The sequence below is a fragment of the Lathyrus oleraceus genome, chromosome 4 (genome assembly GCF_024323335.1).
Source record: "Lathyrus oleraceus cultivar Zhongwan6 chromosome 4, CAAS_Psat_ZW6_1.0, whole genome shotgun sequence".
Classification (NCBI taxonomy): Eukaryota; Viridiplantae; Streptophyta; class Magnoliopsida; order Fabales; family Fabaceae; genus Lathyrus; species Lathyrus oleraceus.
The window spans coordinates 263831592-263850241 of NC_066582.1; the positions used below are offsets into that span (position 1 = coordinate 263831592).

At 34.8% G+C, this 18650-nt stretch overlaps 2 protein-coding genes across 5 annotated transcripts; one reads left to right on the plus strand and one right to left on the minus strand.

Moving 5' to 3' along the window:
• Positions 1 to 4957: 4957 nt before the first annotated feature.
• On the plus strand, positions 4958 to 9033 carry LOC127135431 (phosphoenolpyruvate carboxykinase (ATP) 1). The gene is made up of 13 exons (XM_051062146.1): positions 4958 to 5219; positions 5519 to 5723; positions 5942 to 6120; positions 6236 to 6389; positions 6481 to 6565; positions 6655 to 6755; positions 6898 to 7196; positions 7290 to 7463; positions 7555 to 7620; positions 7715 to 7893; positions 8114 to 8283; positions 8385 to 8553; positions 8647 to 9033. Exons 2-13 carry the CDS (start codon positions 5530 to 5532, stop codon positions 8788 to 8790), a joined length of 1914 nt encoding a protein of 637 aa, XP_050918103.1. The 5' UTR covers positions 4958 to 5219; positions 5519 to 5529; the 3' UTR covers positions 8791 to 9033.
• A 1602-nt stretch (positions 9034 to 10635) lies between these two features.
• LOC127074991 (uncharacterized) lies at positions 10636 to 14901 on the minus strand. 4 transcript variants are annotated; one of them, XM_051016429.1, is made up of 8 exons: positions 14666 to 14901; positions 13719 to 13796; positions 12852 to 12919; positions 12623 to 12763; positions 11852 to 11893; positions 11520 to 11560; positions 11020 to 11160; positions 10636 to 10941 (listed from the first exon to the last, which is right to left on the minus strand). In XM_051016429.1, the coding sequence occupies exons 2-8, from the start codon at positions 13793 to 13795 to the stop codon at positions 10852 to 10854; spliced, it is 600 nt and encodes a 199-aa protein (XP_050872386.1). In that variant the 5' UTR covers position 13796; positions 14666 to 14901; the 3' UTR covers positions 10636 to 10851. The 4 variants fall into 4 exon arrangements, with proteins under 4 accessions (XP_050872386.1, XP_050872385.1, XP_050872384.1 ...); XM_051016428.1 differs by having other exon boundaries at positions 10636 to 10946; positions 14666 to 14893; XM_051016427.1 differs by having other exon boundaries at positions 11421 to 11560; positions 14666 to 14892.
• Between the last annotated feature and the right edge of the window lie 3749 nt (positions 14902 to 18650).

Below are 18650 nucleotides of genomic sequence, written 5' to 3' on the forward strand. Positions count from 1 at the left end.
TGATGGCGTTTGAAGCATTAGAAAGCTAATTCTCATACCTAAAACATGGTAGTGATTGTTGATATGTTTTAATAATATTCACACGCCTACTGTATTGATAAATATATTGATTTATATGTTTGGTTGATGAATCGTTGCATTGTTGTAATATCATTGTGCGATAATTGTGTTGTTATGTCGATGATGTTAAGATGTTGATGAGTTGTTGCTATTTGTTGATATTATTCATGTGGTAACATGAATTGGTTATTGCATGATGAATGGTGTGATGCATAAATGATGAGATGTGTATGGGGATCCTTTAAGTGAACCTTATCGTGTTAATGCATGTTATTTGAGAGTCATACATCTTGGTGTATGGGCTTCGGTCCAATTTTGGTGAGCCTAGATTCTATGGTGATGGATCGGGTGCGAGTAGCTAATTCTTATTATGAGGGATTAGTGAAGCGTTACATATGTTGATGGTAAAGATTTTTGGCGAGCCTCGATCCCATGGTGATGGATCGGGTGCGAGTAGCTAATTCCTATTATAGGGGATTAGTGAAGCGTTACCTATGGTGATGGTGGCGATTTTGGTGTGCTCCGGTTCCAAGAGGGAATCGATCCTATGATGGGGATCATGGAGTGAGATGAACCTGAGTGTTCATTTTGGTACCATGTGCATGTTGAGTCGGTGTTTAGTACATTGCATAAGTGTTGCATTTGTATTGGTTGTTATTGATGTGTTGTTGAATGAGATGTTGTTGCATATGATGTTAATGATAAATGAGATGTGGTTTTGTATGATGTTGATGATAATTGAGAAGTTGTCGTATATGATGTTGATTATGATTTGGATGTAAGAATGTGATATATTGTTGTGCATGATTGTGTAGATGTTGTACTCTATTCTTCATTCTATATCATTATTATTGAAACGAATTCTCACCCCTTCTGTTTGAATGTTGCCTTTACATGGGCATCGTGCAGATACTCAAGAGTAGTATTGTTGAATTAAGTGGAAGGTAGCTCTTGGATTACTTCTTTATTTTGTCGCTTTTACTAGTGGTACCTTGCTCTGATCATGTAACATCGGGTTGGGTTAAACACTTACTTTATTCTTTATGTTTGATCATGTTGAAGTCATAAGACTAATTTTGTTGTTGAGAATTCTTAAGATGTTGAGTTGATTGATTAAAACTCTCTTATTTTGTTATTGTAATTGAAGTTGAGACTAGATGTTATTACTTGCTTTATCTTCCATAATTGTGATGATAATTCCGCTGCGATGATACTTTAAAATAGAAGTGAGCATGCAGTGACAAGTTATGAATGTCTTATTTCGTAAATATATAATACCGATCAGATGAGAAGGATGTTGTGTAAATATCCCAGGTATGATTCAGATAAGTAGGATGTCGTGTAAACATCCTTATTACAAATGTGTGTATTGAAATATACTGTTGAAACCCGTGTTACGGAGCAGGTCATGTGTGTTATGAATGTGTGGCACCCTACGTGGTTCTATTTTATATTTAATTTATGCGATAAATTATTTGTGGGGTTTAGGGTGTTACATCCTATACCACTTACATCCTCGAAGTGGACGACTCATTCAACAACAAAAGCCGAGAGTTGACCTGATCATTTTATGGAAAAGATGCAAGAGTTCGATAAATTGAACAACATTGAAAGAGAATCAAATGCACAAAAGTCCTAGGGGGTACCACCCATAGATTTAGCCAGCAACATATATTTCGATTCATTTTAATTTTTTGTTTAGCCGGACAAATAAGTGTATGTAATTGTGTCTATATATAAATGAAATGTAATATATTTAATATTTCTTCATATTGTGTCTTAATGCATTCTTGATCATCCCCATAACAATATTTGTTCTTTTGTTAAAAAAAAGGGTTCAATTTTGGAACTAGTTTTGGAGAAGTTCTAGAGATACATCTACGAAACAAGATAATAGGATGCGGAACTGAAGATATATCTCAGGAATCAGCATGCCAATTATTGAGTGGTCCATATTGATCTATGACTTCTATAAATTAAGGTGCTCTTATATTATATTTCACCAAAACTGAAAATGTCTTAAATGACACAAATAAATATTGACTGGTATGTTGCAAATGTCTCATTCTCCAACTCTACACCCGGGTGAACGTTTAAGCTCAACAACTTCATCTCCCTCAAAGATATTAAATACGAAATCCACCATCTTCTACCTCCCGGAGACAATCGAAGGATTCTGAAGCTCAAGTATCATTCACCGTCGATTAATAACGAATGCAAGATTGAGTTCAACAAATTTGAGCTTAAGTTGCAAGCATATGTAAAGGCTATGTGGAATACATTTTTTCATTTTGAAACAAAAGGTTCGCTCGAGTTGGAAGCGACAACTTCAAGATCGGTGGAAGATATTGCAAAGATGTTGAAGCGTCCACCTGAATATTGAAGTAATGTTACATTTTATGTTGAAATGATCTATGTAATCCTAATTTTATTTTATGAATCTTAATTTTATTTTGGAAAATTATATGTTTTTGGTTCTGCTACTGATGTGTCTGCGTTACGGAAATGTAACTACGGAAACATTTCGGAGATACATCTCCGAAATAAAAAAACCAAATAATATGGCATCCTTCATAATGGCCCGTGTTGAGTGTGTGCTGGGGTGCGTCCGGAGATGCAGCTCAGAAAACTGAAGATATTTTTGAATTTTCGCATGGTGCCTAAGAAAGATATAAAGTGCATTAAGAAATCCTCATAAAATTATTCAAGTTCACATTCTCTCAGGCATGAGGCCTTGGAAAAAGGCAAAGTGATTTAATCCAGGTAGAAAGTAATTTATTTTGGAGAGACTTAGATATTCGAGTCCCTCCCGCGGAACTTAGATAGTTGAGTCCCTCTAACATTTTTTTTGGACGAGTTCCTCTGCCGTTGATTAGAGTTTCCTGCAGTGAGGATCCTTTAGTGGTGATCCCTTGATAATATGCCTTGTAGGACGGAAAATATCTTTTAGTGAAGGTCTAACGTATAATTTTCTCGTAGGGCAGAAAATATTCTTTAATGAAGGTCAATTGTATAATTTCCTCGTACGACAACAAGGATCCTTTAGTGAAAGTTCAATGTATAATTGTCGTGTATCCTTTAGCGAAGGTCCAACGTATAATTGCCTCGTAGGATAACAAAGATCCTTTAGTGAATGTCCATCATATAATTGTCTCGTAGGAAAACATGGATCCTTAAGTGAAGGTCTAGCGTATAATTACCTCGTCGGGCGACAAAAATTCTCCAATGAAGGTTAAACATATAATTTCCTCGTAGAGCGACAATGAGCCTTTAGTGAAGGTCTAATATATAATTGATTCATATGACTACAAAGATCCTTCAATAAAAGTTCATCATATAAATACTACGTAGAGTGACAATGATCCTTCAAAAGGCGTAATATATATTGCCTCGTAGGATATCAAAAATCCTTCAGTGAAGATTGAGCATATAATTGCCTCGTACGGAATGATGATGTTGCTAAATTTTTAGGCTTAATTATTTGATAGGTTAATTTGACCTCTTTCGTTCTTTGTTGGTGATCAACGAAGCTACATGTAATTTTAATAACAACTCATCACCAACACTCATAGTTTTAAAAATCGGTCTGGATCGACCCGGTTGAATCGAGAACCAGAGTGGTAATCGGTCTGGTTCAATTGTTGAATTAGATATGTAATTGAACTGATGAGAACCGATAAAAATCGGTGGTTTAGAAAAACCGACGATTTAAGTGTTTTTATTATATATACACATATATTTTAAAATTAAAACGACGCCGTTTTTTATTATTTTTAAAAAAATAAATAAAAGAAAAGGTATATTATTTCATTTAAAAATTGGCGATAGTGATATTAAATATAGTAAATAGAGGCTATTACAGTAGTATTATAATATTGATAGGTCACATAATTTGAACCTATTCTATTTTCTCTCCTATGTGATTAATATCATTGATTTTTATTAGTTGGTCTGAAGTGTTGCATAAAGTAAATGGTAATGCATGTTTGATAAACAATAAAAAGATAAGTTTATATTTGAGATTGATACTTTAATTAAAATTTTAAATTAGTTACTTGACTCAAATTTATAATTATTCAAATTTGAATTTAAATTATGAATTTGTATGATATTTTCAAAAAATTTAGGTGTTAGTAATTTTTTCGGACACCGAGTCATTCGGTTTGACCGGTTTAATACCTATATAATTTTGTTATTGTGACATGTTTATTCAATTGAGTTTTTCGATTTTATCTGGTTTAATCATGCGGCTCGACTAGTGACTCAGTTGTTCGACCAATCAACCAATAACGTAATATCCTCACTAGTTCGATGACTTGTTCGATTTTTAAAGCCAAACACCAATAGTGAGACATATGACACTACAATTTAAATCTAGTTCACAGGTGAATTTAGATTCTCTAAGGGTAAAAAACTGATGTTACATTTTAATAGATTTCATATATAGCTACATCTCAAGATTGGTGTTAGGAAACATGGCATCATGGAAGAAAGAGAGAGAAGTATTATATTGAACTAAAAGTGAAATGTTACAAAATGAGAAAAGTAGTAAAAAATATCACATCAACATCTTTTATATAGCTCACCAATGAGTAACCAACTAAGTACTAATCTATAATCTATATATGCTATATTTCTAATAACTTAACAAGTGATTAAAATTGTGAGGACACCATTTCTGATTTTAAATATAAAAAAAAGAGAGTAAATGCATTATGTTTAAGTATGTAATTTGTTTGGTGTTTAGAATGAAAAAACGTTTATATCAATGTCATTTTACCGTGAATTTAGAAGCTAAAAACTCTAGCTTTAACTAAATGCGCGTGTGACATGTTCTACAGAATTTAACTTGTCAAATTTAATTGGGGGTGTCTGAATAAATCCTCCATATCTACCATAGAAACAAATATACTCTAAATTTGGTATGATTTTTGGGAAACTCACATGCATTTTGCAAAAATAGGTCAATGGATGAAAATTAATACTTCCATGGAAACTAACTAACAACATTTCCGGTGGATAATGTGATTGGAAATTTTCTATTCTAAGCCCTTAAGCTTAGGGATAACAGGTTTAACCATGGTTAGTTTTTCCCTCTTACCACATCATAAAAACCTACTACTTTCTTTCATACTCATTCTAATTTCTTTCATTACTCGGTACGTTCTCTCTCCAAATTCTGGTTCTCTCATTCATCTCCATAGTTATTAGTTGATCTACATTAAATAATCACACACATACATATATCTACTAAGTTATTGTAATAGTCTATGTTGTTGCATAGATACTTCTTATCAAAACCGTGTTCAGAGACATATCGATGTGTCTGAATTCGTGTCAGTGTCATATTTTATAGGTTATACTAGTACTTATGTAACACATGCATGCATGCATTGTCACAATTTTATGTAAGTGTCATGTTATAAATTTGGGTGTTGATGTGTCTTGTTAATGGCAGATAATTGCAAGATGTCGCCAACCAAAGATAAAGCTACAATGGAAAATAGTGACGATGAGGGAAGTATTCGAACCGTTAAGGCTAACACCATTGATGAGCTTCATTCGCTGCAAAGGAAGAAAGTTATTACTCCCGACAAATCTCAGGATGATTTAAATACTGTTTCCGGAGAAGAGCGTCACAAACAACAACTTGAATCTATCAGGTATGTGTTGTGTGTAACAAATTTTTATGTTTATGTATGTTCATCATGATTATAATAAATTGTTACATGATTTAAGCATTTCATTTTCATTATATAACAAAAACTCATTTCTTAATTAATTACCTCAAAAAATGGAAACAAAGGTGATGAACATGAACATTTTCTGCCATTGTATTATATAGTGATAAATAATTTGAAATACCTATTTGATGAAACAGTGCATCTCTAGCTTCATTGACAAGAGAAACTGGACCCAAGGTGGTGAAGGGAGATCCATCTGTGAGATCAGAAACAGGAAGGGTTGCTCATGTGCCTCACCAACGTATCACACCAACCATTGCTGTCAGTGACAGTGCCCTCAAGTTTACTCATGTTCTCTATAATCTCTCTCCAGCAGGTTCTCTTTTACTTTCTCTTTTCACAATATTTTCAACTTTTCATAAAATAAAATGTACTAGTTTTGTATAATACTATAAAAAAAGACTATAACTTAATATGGAAGAATGGTGCAGAACTTTATGAGCAAGCAATAAAGCACGAGAAAGGATCGTTCATAACTTCAAACGGAGCCTTGGCCACGCTTTCAGGGGCCAAGACCGGACGGTGTCCGAAAGATAAGCGTGTGGTGAAGGATGACCTCACTGAGAATGACCTTTGGTGGGGAAAGTAAGCATCATTTTCATTTTGAGGACTAGTTTGAAATTCGGTTAAGGGACTGCGAGTGTAATTTTATCTAAAAAACTGTTATGTTTTGAAGGGGTTCTCCGAACATTGAGATGGACGAGCACAGTTTCATGGTGAATAGAGAAAGAGCTGTTGATTACTTGAACTCTTTGGATAAGGTTATTTCTTATTTATGGACTAAAAATGTAACCGAGATTGAATATGAATTCGAGAGAATTCTAAGAGAATGATATAATCATATATGCAGGTTTTCGTGAATGATCAATTCTTGAACTGGGATCTAAAGAACAGAATCAAAGTCAGGATTGTATCTGCTAGAGCTTATCATTCACTTTTTATGCACAACATGTAAGTTATAACTTATTCCAAACAATAATTTAAGATGTTTGTTATTTGTGGCCACACCTTAGTAGGCCAATGTAGCCAAAATTGCAGTTGTAGAGATCTCTCCAATGCGGACTGAAATTTAACCGGGCGTGTGGACTGACAGGTGCATTCGACCGACTCCTAAAGAGCTTGAGGATTTTGGAACACCGGATTTCACTATTTACAATGCAGGAAAGTTTCCGTGTAATCGTTATACACATTACATGACATCTTCAACCAGCGTTGATATTAATCTTGCGAGGAAAGAAATGGTGATTCTCGGAACACAATATGCTGGTGAAATGAAAAAGGGTCTTTTTAGTCTCATGCATTATCTCATGCCTAAGCGTCAAATCCTCTCACTGCACTCCGGTTGCAATATGGGCAAAGATGGCGATGTTGCTCTCTTCTTTGGACTCTCAGGTTCGCAATTGTGGTTGCAGACTATGGTTTAAAACCATATTTCAAATAACACATTGTTGATAACCCTTAAAAAATTATCGTAATCTATACTAGGTACTGGAAAAACCACTCTTTCAACGGATCACAATAGGTATTTAATCGGAGATGATGAGCACTGTTGGAGCGAGGACGGTGTCTCAAACATTGAAGGTGGTTGCTATGCAAAGTGCATTGATCTCTCCAGGGAGAAAGAACCTGATATCTGGAATGCAATCAAGTTTGGTACAGGTATTCAAATGAGACTACTTTAATATCTATTTTCATCTTTAGTTGCCGCTTACGAGATCTTGATACTTTTTTTTATCACTCGCTTTATCAGTCGTGGAGAATGTTGTCTTTGACGATCATTTTCGAGAAGTTGATTATACAGACAACTCCGTTACAGGTAACTAATAACCTTATTTTTTAGTTGCTTTAGTTGCCAATGTAAATGTCCTCTCTTGGCCGAGCGATGATAATATCGTTGTTTTGTATTGTAGAAAATACTCGTGCGGCTTATCCAATTGAGTACATTCCAAATGTGAAGTTACCATGTGTTGGTCCTCACCCGAAGAATGTGATACTATTGGCATGTGATGCATTTGGTGTGCTTCCACCTGTTAGCAAGCTAAGCCTGTCACAGACAATGTATCATTTCATCAGTGGATATACAGCTTTGGTAATGTCTAACTCACTCTCCTATATAATATCTTAGTAATATCTATGAATCACCGACAAAAACACCTGACATGACACTAGTTAAGTGTCAGACACTGACACATGTACACATGTTGGATACTCTGAGACGGCTTGAACTTGAAGCGTTAGTGTTAAATAGGATAATGTTGCGTCTTTATGTATCTCTCATATATTGATTCTTATATGGATCATAACTGAAGGTGGCTGGCACAGAAGAGGGTATAAAAGAGCCACAGGCAACGTTTTCGGCTTGTTTTGGTGCAGCATTTATAATGCTACATCCTACAAAATATGCAGCCATGCTTGCTGAAAAAATGCAAAACCATGGTGCTACTGGATGGCTTGTTAACACTGGTTGGTCTGGTGGAAGGTATGCTTTCAGTTATGAATATGATTATAATGAAATGTTGATTTTTGTTTCTTTATATAGAATTTGAAGCTAACTTGGTTTATGCTTCTGTCAAAATGCAGCTATGGTTCTGGAAGTCGCATTAAACTGTCTTATACAAGAAAAATCATCGATGCGATTCACTCCGGAAGCCTCTTGAATGTTGAGTACAAGAAGACTGAGATTTTTGGACTTGAGATCCCTACTGAAGTGGAGGGAGTCCCCTCAGAAATTCTCAACCCTGAGAACACGGTTCGTTTCCCTTGAACTCGCGCTTTTTACATGTTATTCGAGCCAATCACTTTTCGAAATCTTTTAAGCATTGGATGTTTTGTTCTTTTGCAGTGGTCAGACAAAACAGCTCACAAAGAGACATTGTTGAAGCTGGCTGGATTGTTCAAGAATAATTTCGAAACCTTCACTGACTATAAGATTGGCGAAGACAACAAATTGACAGAAGATATTCTTGCAGCTGGTCCAATCTTTTGATGCGTAGGAAACTGAAGCACTCTTGTGTTCGGTTTCGCTGAGAAGACCAAGGCTTGCTATAAATAAAGCTTGGAAACAGTATATGTGTTTTTGACTGATTTTAATTAACTTAGCTGCAAACTAATTTATCCCGTTTATGCTGTGCTTTTATTTCTGCATATTTAGTTGACTATTACTAAGACAGTACAGAATCATTATTGGATTCTAACCATGTTTGAGAATTTGCTCCATCTTGAAGGAGAGTGTTGCGATATTGTTATTGCTTGTAATTATATGTAATTTGAGTTGACAAGATTTTTTTAAACTCTATTTAGATCATACCTTTCATATAAATAAATACTATCATCTTTGACTAGCAGAATAGACACACACGCGCACGCTAATATATATAAATAAATACTTGTTACAATTAGATTTAGCATCATAATAATGCAATGAATATGACAACACTTAGAGTCATTCTTTAAATTGAATGAAAATTAATATAAAAAATTAAAGATAAACGAGAGTAAACGATAATAGACATGATCGATCTTTATTAACTCAATTCGGTTAATGGTGTCTACCTCTGCTACTAGAATAGTTATGCTTTCCTTTATTTCCGTCTTCTGAATTGATTGGATTAGAGTGTTATGAATCATATATAATAATAAAAATTATACTATCTCAACAAATAATTATCTCTATCCATAACTATCTCAACAATATGAATTATACTATCAACAATCCATAATTATCTCAATAATGTATAATTATCTCAACAATCTTCACATTGTCGAATATCAAACCCCTGTAAAGACTTTATACATGACGATTCATCATGGAAAATTGGGAGGTACACTTCATCCTTAACACTGAGAAACATGTAACCAAGTTCAAGCAATGTCTGAACTTGTCACTGATGACTGATTTGATCAACATATCAATTGCATTCTCTAAAGTATGAAATTTTTCAGGTAATATCTATTCAAATGCAAGTAACTCTCTGATCATGTGAAACCTCACATCAATATGCTTGATTCTGGCATGATACACCTGATTGTTTGCAATGATACTCTCGCATGGTACACCTGATTGTTTGCAATGATACTCTCGCATGGTACACCTGATTGTTTGCAATGACACTCTGACTATCACAATGTAACCGAACTCCACTTTGCTCAATACCAAATTCTCTCACCAATTATGTATGCCATGAGGCTTCTTTGGCAGCTTCGTCTGTCGCAATGTATTCTACTTCAATTGCCGATAATTTTCAACAAATAGGTTATCTTGCTAGAGTAAATACATATCTTATGGTAGACCTTCTATCATCCATATCACCGATATAGCCTAAATAAACATATCCTACGATTAAAGGATCACACTGTTCGCTGCTAAACATGATACTATAAGTCATAGTAAGTACCCTTCTCAATGACCCTGGTTTGGACATAAACATACAAACTTGCTTACAACTTGTGCCAAATCTAATAGTACAGACTATAACATACATTACACCGCCAACAACATTGGCATAAGGAACCTTTGGCATATACTCACCTTCTCCATTTGTCTTGGACACTGATCCAAAGTGATTCACCAATGAAGTACTCATAGCTTTCGAATTACTCATGCCAAACTTGTCTAGCACCTTTTCAAAACACACACAAGTCCAGTTTATCTAGAACCCTAATCCCTCAACAAATAATTATCTCTATTCATAATTATCTCAACAATATAAGTTATATTCTCTCAACAACCCATAATTATCTCAACAATGAGTCATACTCAATAATCAATAGTTATTGGTTGTAGAGACGATTTTAACTCTATTTAGATCATACCTTTCATGTAAATAAATACTTGTACAATCTTTGCTATTAAAAAAAAATATATTTTTTGTTACAATTAGATTTAGTATCATAATAATGCAATGAATATGACAACTCTTAGAGCCATTCTTTAAATAGAATCTTTATAAATAGGGCAAAAACTTTATCTAGCCTGACGGTAATTGATTCTATACAGTCAAAACAAAAGATTGTTCAGTGAATATATTTCCATGCCTCATGCACAAGTTCATCGTTTATGAAGGGACGCAAAGACCACATTAGGCAGTAGCTTTCCAGTTCTTCCGATGACACGTTCAGATCTAACGCAGAAACAATCCTATCCTGTAACAAAATGAAATATTTTAAGACTTCTTCATTTGAATTACAGTAATGTCACAGACAAACCAATCATTACCTGCATCAAATAGTCTTGCTGGACCATACCGTATATGGAAACCATTAGGGCAGCTAAATGCGTGGAATCAGTATTTTTCTTAACTTTTGTAGTTGTAACATCAGTGCTTCCAGAATGACAGAAAGCAGTATTTTCGTCGTCCTGAGTAAGAAGCAATTGTTAATCTAGTGAGCCAGAATTCCATAATTCCCATAATATTAAATGGCATGAAAATGATGCACAAATCTAGTAGATGTGTATAACTTCCCAACCAATTGCTAATCTAGTGATATATTTTTATTCAAAAATATTTTGACAATCTTGACTCATCTCTGTCAGATCAAAGCCTTAAATCAGATAGTGTGTAAAAAAAATTGAAATTGCATAAGAAATTCTCTCAATTAAAAAATTAGTAGCATTACCAAATCATTATAGATCGCTTGCTCATTCATTTTAAAATCAATATCCGTATCTGAAAGGGATGATAATTTTCCATGTATACTTTGCATAACATTTCTTACATTAGCCTGTATATCTTCAAGTTCATCAAGTACTACCTTCACTGCAAGAAATAAACAATTAGTTAATTGTCAAACACAAGCTACGAATGAAAAGAAATATTGAAAAAATAGAAGCATACTCCATGTTGGAGTTGCATATTCATAAATTAAGCTGACAGGTTGTTTGTTCCGAGCACAAATATTAAATGTACGAGACTCGCCAGTCCAGCTTCAGAAATTAAGACTGAAGACAACATAAATAATGCCTCACCGGTATATATATATGAACACAATCCATAGCAGTAAAGTAAGTAATCAATCATAATTACTTTTGGTTGAAAAAGACGCCATACCTTGTCTTATCTGGAGAAGAAGTCCATGTTTACATGAGCCCACTTCCATATGCATATTTTGCCATATTGCAACAATTAATACAGTTAGAGAAAAGAAATAGCAAAAAAATCAAATAAGTATAGATGCATACTTCATGATGACATTACAAGTGTGGATGTGTTTATATGGCTTGTCATGATGACATTGCACATTGTTTGATCAGTGTTGGTGGTAGGAAAGGTTTTTTGATGTTATTGCAAGGACAGATGTATTTTGGAACGAAAAGAGCATTATATGGCCAATTTTGTGGAGTTCAATCAAAATCTGAAGGGGAAGTGACTAAAATAAAGTGGATACGAGAATTATTAGGAAACTTAAAACGGATGAATAGGGGAAACTGTAATAAATGTTAAAAAACAAGAACTGCAAGCCAAAAATGTTAATCCAACTAAAATGGCCGTGAAGACATTACTTTATAAAAATCCTATTGATCACAAGAATGAAAAGCATGTAGTTAGATGTCAATATAAGCAAGCACTCGTTGAGACTTGCGAAATGCCCTAGTGTTGTAAATAGCAGATAATAGCAATTTGTTCAAATTTCGTTACGTTATAGTGATATAGTCACTATTGGACAATACTTTGTACTATATAGTGTATCGTGGAACAATTGCGACTGGTTAAAATTCCACTATGCTATTACCGCTATTTGACATCATTGGAACCCCTAAGCTCGTAATGAAAAAAACTGCCCCTTCCTCTTAACTACCAACAAAATAGAGTCGTACTTACAATTGGTTGCATTCTGGTTAACATCTTTGCGGTTCTTGAATTCAAAGTTGACATATGACTTAAGTCTTTCAGTTTCATTAGCTTTAATGATACTGTTGACTAATTTAGAACTTGTATCTATAGGAGGCTTTCGAATAAACTCTGTACGACAAAGCAAAAGTTAAGAGATAGCAATATTCTTATTTTACACTAACTACATACACATGATAAAATAATATCTGAAGAATACCTAATGCCTGTTGAAAACCGGACAACAGCTTGCTTCCAGCAGTTCCCAACTCATCAATCTTTGTAAACCTATAATAGGGTAGCTGTTGAGAAATATGAAATTATACAGATATATTATGTGAAAAACAAGTACAAAATTATCCTGTTGTAGCAATAATTCAAAATAAAATAAAAAATCTCATACGTAAGGATCACCTCAAGTTATTGAATATCAAGATTTATTTATCTAGAAGACACTGGGAGAGGGTTAATGGTTAGTGTTTATATGGTTTGTAGGAGGTCTTAAAATCAATTATTTACTATGTATTTCTACAAAAATAAAACATCTATCAAGAATTATAACTGATGCTTAATAAGTTAGTATTTGCAAAAAATAGTACTTTCAAATAATTTATTTCATTCTTCACTTAGGCATGAATTGGATTTATTGATCCGAAACTACTTTAGGAACTACCCGAAAAACTATATGAAGCATAGACTGACACAAACACCAACACCAACACCGGACGCAACACCGCCACATAAACACGGATAATAATTTTGAGAAAATAGAAGTGATTGTGTATGGTCACAAGTGTTGGCGTGGGACATTGACATGTGTCTAACACTCTGACATGTTTTAATATGAAGTGTCAAGGCTATATGTTCTAGTTAGATGAGACTCATAAAAGAAGACAAAAAATCCTAAAACATGGAGTTTGATCTTGCAAGAACAAATTTCAAGGAAATAATCGATTTTGAAGGCACGCAACAAAGACAAGCTTATAACTCGTTTACTTGATAAGCATATAACTTACTTTGAAGGAAATATTCAGGAAACAATTAAAAATAAATAAAAAAGTAACATCGGAAAACATTTAGAAATTACCTTGTCATGAAATCTCTGAATTTGTTTAAAATTTCTTTCTCCAAGTCAAAAATTGATTTGTCTTCCATGGTTTCCATTCTGCATTTATACGAAAAAAATAGTATTAATAAAACAAATCTGTGTGAGAAGGGATATGTGCAAGCACCATTACCTTGATCAAAAGATATAAAATGCATTGAAAATCCTTAAAATTAAACAAAAAGAAAACCCAGGACATATTATTCACTGTTTCTAAAGGCTGACAACCAACTCCACTCTGTTTTCCGGCAGGTTGAGTTCCAAGCTGCATTGACTGTGTTTTATTGCATTTGATTGAGCTCATTGTTTTAAATAAATAAAATAGAATACACAAAATCCATAAACTATCCATAACAAATACATTAAATGGGATGAAACCGGTTCATAATGGAACAAGAGATGCAATTGATAAAATAAAACATCTCAAATGATAAGTTGATTTGAAAATGCACCAGCACAAGGGACTTAAAGCATACATACAGCATGTTTAAAGCATACTAGTAATAACATAACATTATGTGTTTGAATACTATGGCATGTAGCCAAGACTAAAAGCAGAGCAATATAAACCTATTAAGTACAGACAAGACACCGGAAGCAACTACATCAACACCAATAAGAATTTGAAAAAAAATGAATAAATCTTAATTTCTAATTTAACAGTAAATTAACAGGATCCTAATTTCTGATTTCAAAAACCCTAAATTAACAAAACCAAAGCTTCAAGATATCTTATCTTAGTCGGGACCGCGGCAGTGCGGAGGGGCGGCCGCTGGCCGCTACAGTGATGCTAGGAGCGTCGCGCAACACTGTTGCGGCTGCCTGAGATGCATTTCACGGCGCATGTAGCTGCCGTGGTGGAGTTTGGCGGCCGCTAGAATGAAGATTAATTTGAAAAAATAAAAGAAAGTGATGAAGAAGAAACATGCCTGTGGAATCCCAGTAGAAGGAAGAGAGATGGTGAAGAAGAAATTGAAAATCACAGCGAACCAGTAGCGTGCTTCAATGCTGGAATCTGATGATGATGATGATGGTGATGTTCTAGGAAATTCCTATGAAAGACCAGAAAGACTAGTTAGGGAGTGTGAACCGCCGGTTTGTACAATAAGCGGCCGTCGACAGATTTTTGTTTTTTCCACTTAATTCTATTTAAACTAAGATGCTAAAGGTACTTTAGTTTTGGTGTAAAAAAATATTAACATTTTATATTATCAAATTATAACATTAAGTTAAAAAAGTGATGTGACGGGATATACGGGTGTCATTGGTTGACAATATAAAAAATATTTTACACTGTCAGTGCATATTTCTTTTTCTCTTAAACTAAATATTATTAATAATTTTTATTAATTAATTATACTAATATTAAACTAAAAAAGGAAAATATTCAATATATAAAAGAGAGATCAATTGGCAATTGCATGACTACATAGTCCATAGCCTCCAATTAAATTGGTTAGGTCCGATACAATCCCCAATTCAATTGCCTCCAATTAAATTGGTTAGGTCCGATACAATCCCCAATTCAATTTGTTAACTCTTTTATTTATGTTATTTATGTTGTCAATTGAAGAAATTTTTATCCAAATAACTCAGTTTTAAAAAAAAAATCAAAATAATTCTCCCCCCCAAACTATCCCACTTTAAAAAGGAAGTGCTAGATGAATTGACGTCTTCTCTTAAAGTTAGAGAGCAAACGTTAATTGGATTGGCTAGTCCTCTTTGTGTTGTCAATCCAATTGACACCTATGTGTTAAGTTTTAAAGGAGGCGCCAATTGGTCTGACACCTGTGTGTGTCGTAATTTTTTTTTAAAAACATTGTACAAGATAGATAAAGTCGAAATCAGACAAATTCATATTAATATTAATACCCATTTACACAAAAAAGACTAATGTTGATGACCGGGATCACCTAACCGACCTCCGGTCCCATATCCCCTAGCTACCCGAACTCATGGCCCTAACCCACGTAGATGATTCACCCCAAGTGTTTGAGTATCTGAGGGTCCAGGAACATAACCACCAACTGCAGGAGATTACTTGAGATAATTAGGCAAATCAGCGTAGTCTTATGTATGCATCGAAGGGGTACCGTCATAGCTGAGTTCATGACCCATGTTAGAGTAGATAGGTTGTGTTTGAGTTGTTGGAGGGCGAACGGGACGATTGAAGGGAGACTTTGGTGTGAATGATGCGTCGAGTAAAGGTTGAAATGTTTGTTGTGGTGTTTGGTAGATATACGGTTGTTGAAGGTTTTAATTTTGAGATGTTTGAGCTTCTTGATCATGGTAGGAGGAGAGACGGTTGGTGTTAAATTATCGTTGAATATTTTGGCTAAGACGGCTATGATAGGGTGATGTGTTGGGTCATATCGTTGTTGGATGTCTTGATGATGATCTAGTTGGTGGTGGTGGTACAGGATATGCTCTTGGTATTGTGGTTAGGTGTTTGGCATGTTAGGGTTGTAGGTTTGTGTGTTTGTGGATCAGAAATTTTGATGGATACGGGGTTGTGAGTAGTCGGTTTGACAATGTTGTTAGGGGTTAGATGAAGCCGACCTATAAGCAGAAGTAAAAGTCAACGTCGTTGATGATGAAGAAGAAGAGACCGAGACATAGGTCGATCATATGTTGAACAACAACATTGAATATGACGATCATCCAACGCCATTACCTCCAAGTCATGTATATAATATGCCTCAACATATGACAACACATGGATCTACATGACGATGAAACATCCAACAGTGTTTTTTATAACTCATATCCACGATCAGAGGATGAGTTAAAAGTGGGAGACATGTTCCGCACTAAAGAAGAATGTGTGCGAGTTATCAAAAAATTTCACATGAATAACTCTGTTGATTTCACCGTGAAACGCACTGATTTGAGAAGGTATGTCATCGAATGTCGTAACATCCTTTGCAAGTTTCGGTTGGCTGCGTCTCACAAAAAGAGAAGCGACTCTTGGGAGATAACTTTTATAGACCCACCTCACAGTTGCATTGCAACTAATGTTGAACAAGATCACCATAAATTAAGCGCTGCATTGATATGTCAAGACATTTTGTCGCTTGTTAACAAAGACCCATCAATGAAGGTGAGTATAATAATATCTCATATCGTCATAAGATATAATTATACTCCATCTTATAAGAAAGTGTGGATTGCGATGGCAAAGGTTGTTGAATAAGTATTTGGCAATTGGGAGGATTCATACAAAGAATTGCCACGGTTTTTATAGGCCCTAAAAACATACGTACCAGGAACTGTTGCAATTATGGAGACATTGCCATCATTTACGCCAGACAGAACATGTGTTGCTGGAAATAGAATCTTTCGCCGTCTTTTTTGGGCGCTTGAACCGTGCATCAAAGGTTTTGCATTCTACAAACCTATTATTCAAATTAATGGAACATGGTTATACGACAAATACAAGGGTACTTTGCTTATGGTTTTTGCACAAGACAACAACAATAATGTCTTTCCCATCGCCTTTGCTCTGGTTGAAGGTGAAACCGCTGGTGGTTGGGGTTTCTTTCTTCGACATCTCAGAACACATGTCACTCCACAAGCCAATCTCTATTTGATTTCAGATAGACATGCTTCCATTGAGAGTGCTTACAATAACCATGATAACAGATGGCATGATCCTCCTTTTACCCATGTCTATTGCATTAGAAATATCGCACAAAACTTCATGTGTGCAATCAAAGATAAGAACCTTCTCAAAAAAGTGGTGAATGCAGGGTATGCTCTAACTCAGCCGTCATTTCAACATTATCGTGATGAAATTAGATTGTCTAATGCAGATGCAGGAAGATGGGTGGATAACATACCAGTAGAGCAGTGGATAAAGACATTTGACAGAGGTTGTCGATGGGTCACATGACAACAAACCTTGTGGAATGCATGAACGACGTATTCAAAGGCATTAGAAATCTACCAATAACCGCTTTGGTCAGAACAACCTATTTTAGGTTGGCTTCTACCTTCGTAACCAGAGGTGAAAGATGGAGTGCAATGTTAATGTCAGGTTAAATATTTAGTGAATGTTATATGAAAGTGATGAAAGAGGAAAGTATCAAAGCTAGCACACACGCGGTTACAATCTTTGACCGTCATAGGCAAAATTTCAGTGTACAAGAAACAATGGACCACAATGAGGGGAGGCCAAATTTATCCTATGATGTCAAACTAAACAGAAGTTGGCACTACGCCAAAAGAGGGAAAAGAGGGCGCTTTTTTTGGCCTATAACAGCGCTTTAAAGCGCCCTCTAATCTGGCGCTGACATAGGTAAAGACAGCGCTTTTTTTCCTGGTGAAAGCGTTGTCTAAAGTGGCTCTTTAAGCCCTTTAAGGGCCACTTTAGAGGACGCTTTTTAAAGAAAGTGCCCTCTAAAGTGGAAACATTTAAGGGTTTAGAGGGCGCTTTTACTGGAAAGCGCCCTCTAAAGTGGAAACTTTTAAGGGTTTAGAGGGCGCTTTTACTGGAAAGCGCCCTCTAAAGTGGAAATTTAAAGGGTTTAGAGGGCGCTTATTTTGGAAAGCGCCCTCTAAAGTGGGTGGTTATTTAAATTTTTTTTTTTTAAAAACGCTATATTTATTTATTTATTTTAGACAACCTGTATATTGAAGCAGTACACCCAAAACTGTATAATTTGAAGCCCTTTTTCACACATTGCATTCAACAAGCCTTATATACAACAATCCATACATATACAACAATCCACTGATATATAATCGTTAACTTCTAAAGATTCTAAATATACAACCAATTCATAACTTAAAAAGAAATAAAACTAAGTAGCAAAAGCATCTCTGAGATGTATGTTTTTTTTGCTAGCAGCAGTCTTCTTAGCAACAACCTCTTTTTGTTCAATATCAATAGCATGAACCTAAAATATCATAAAA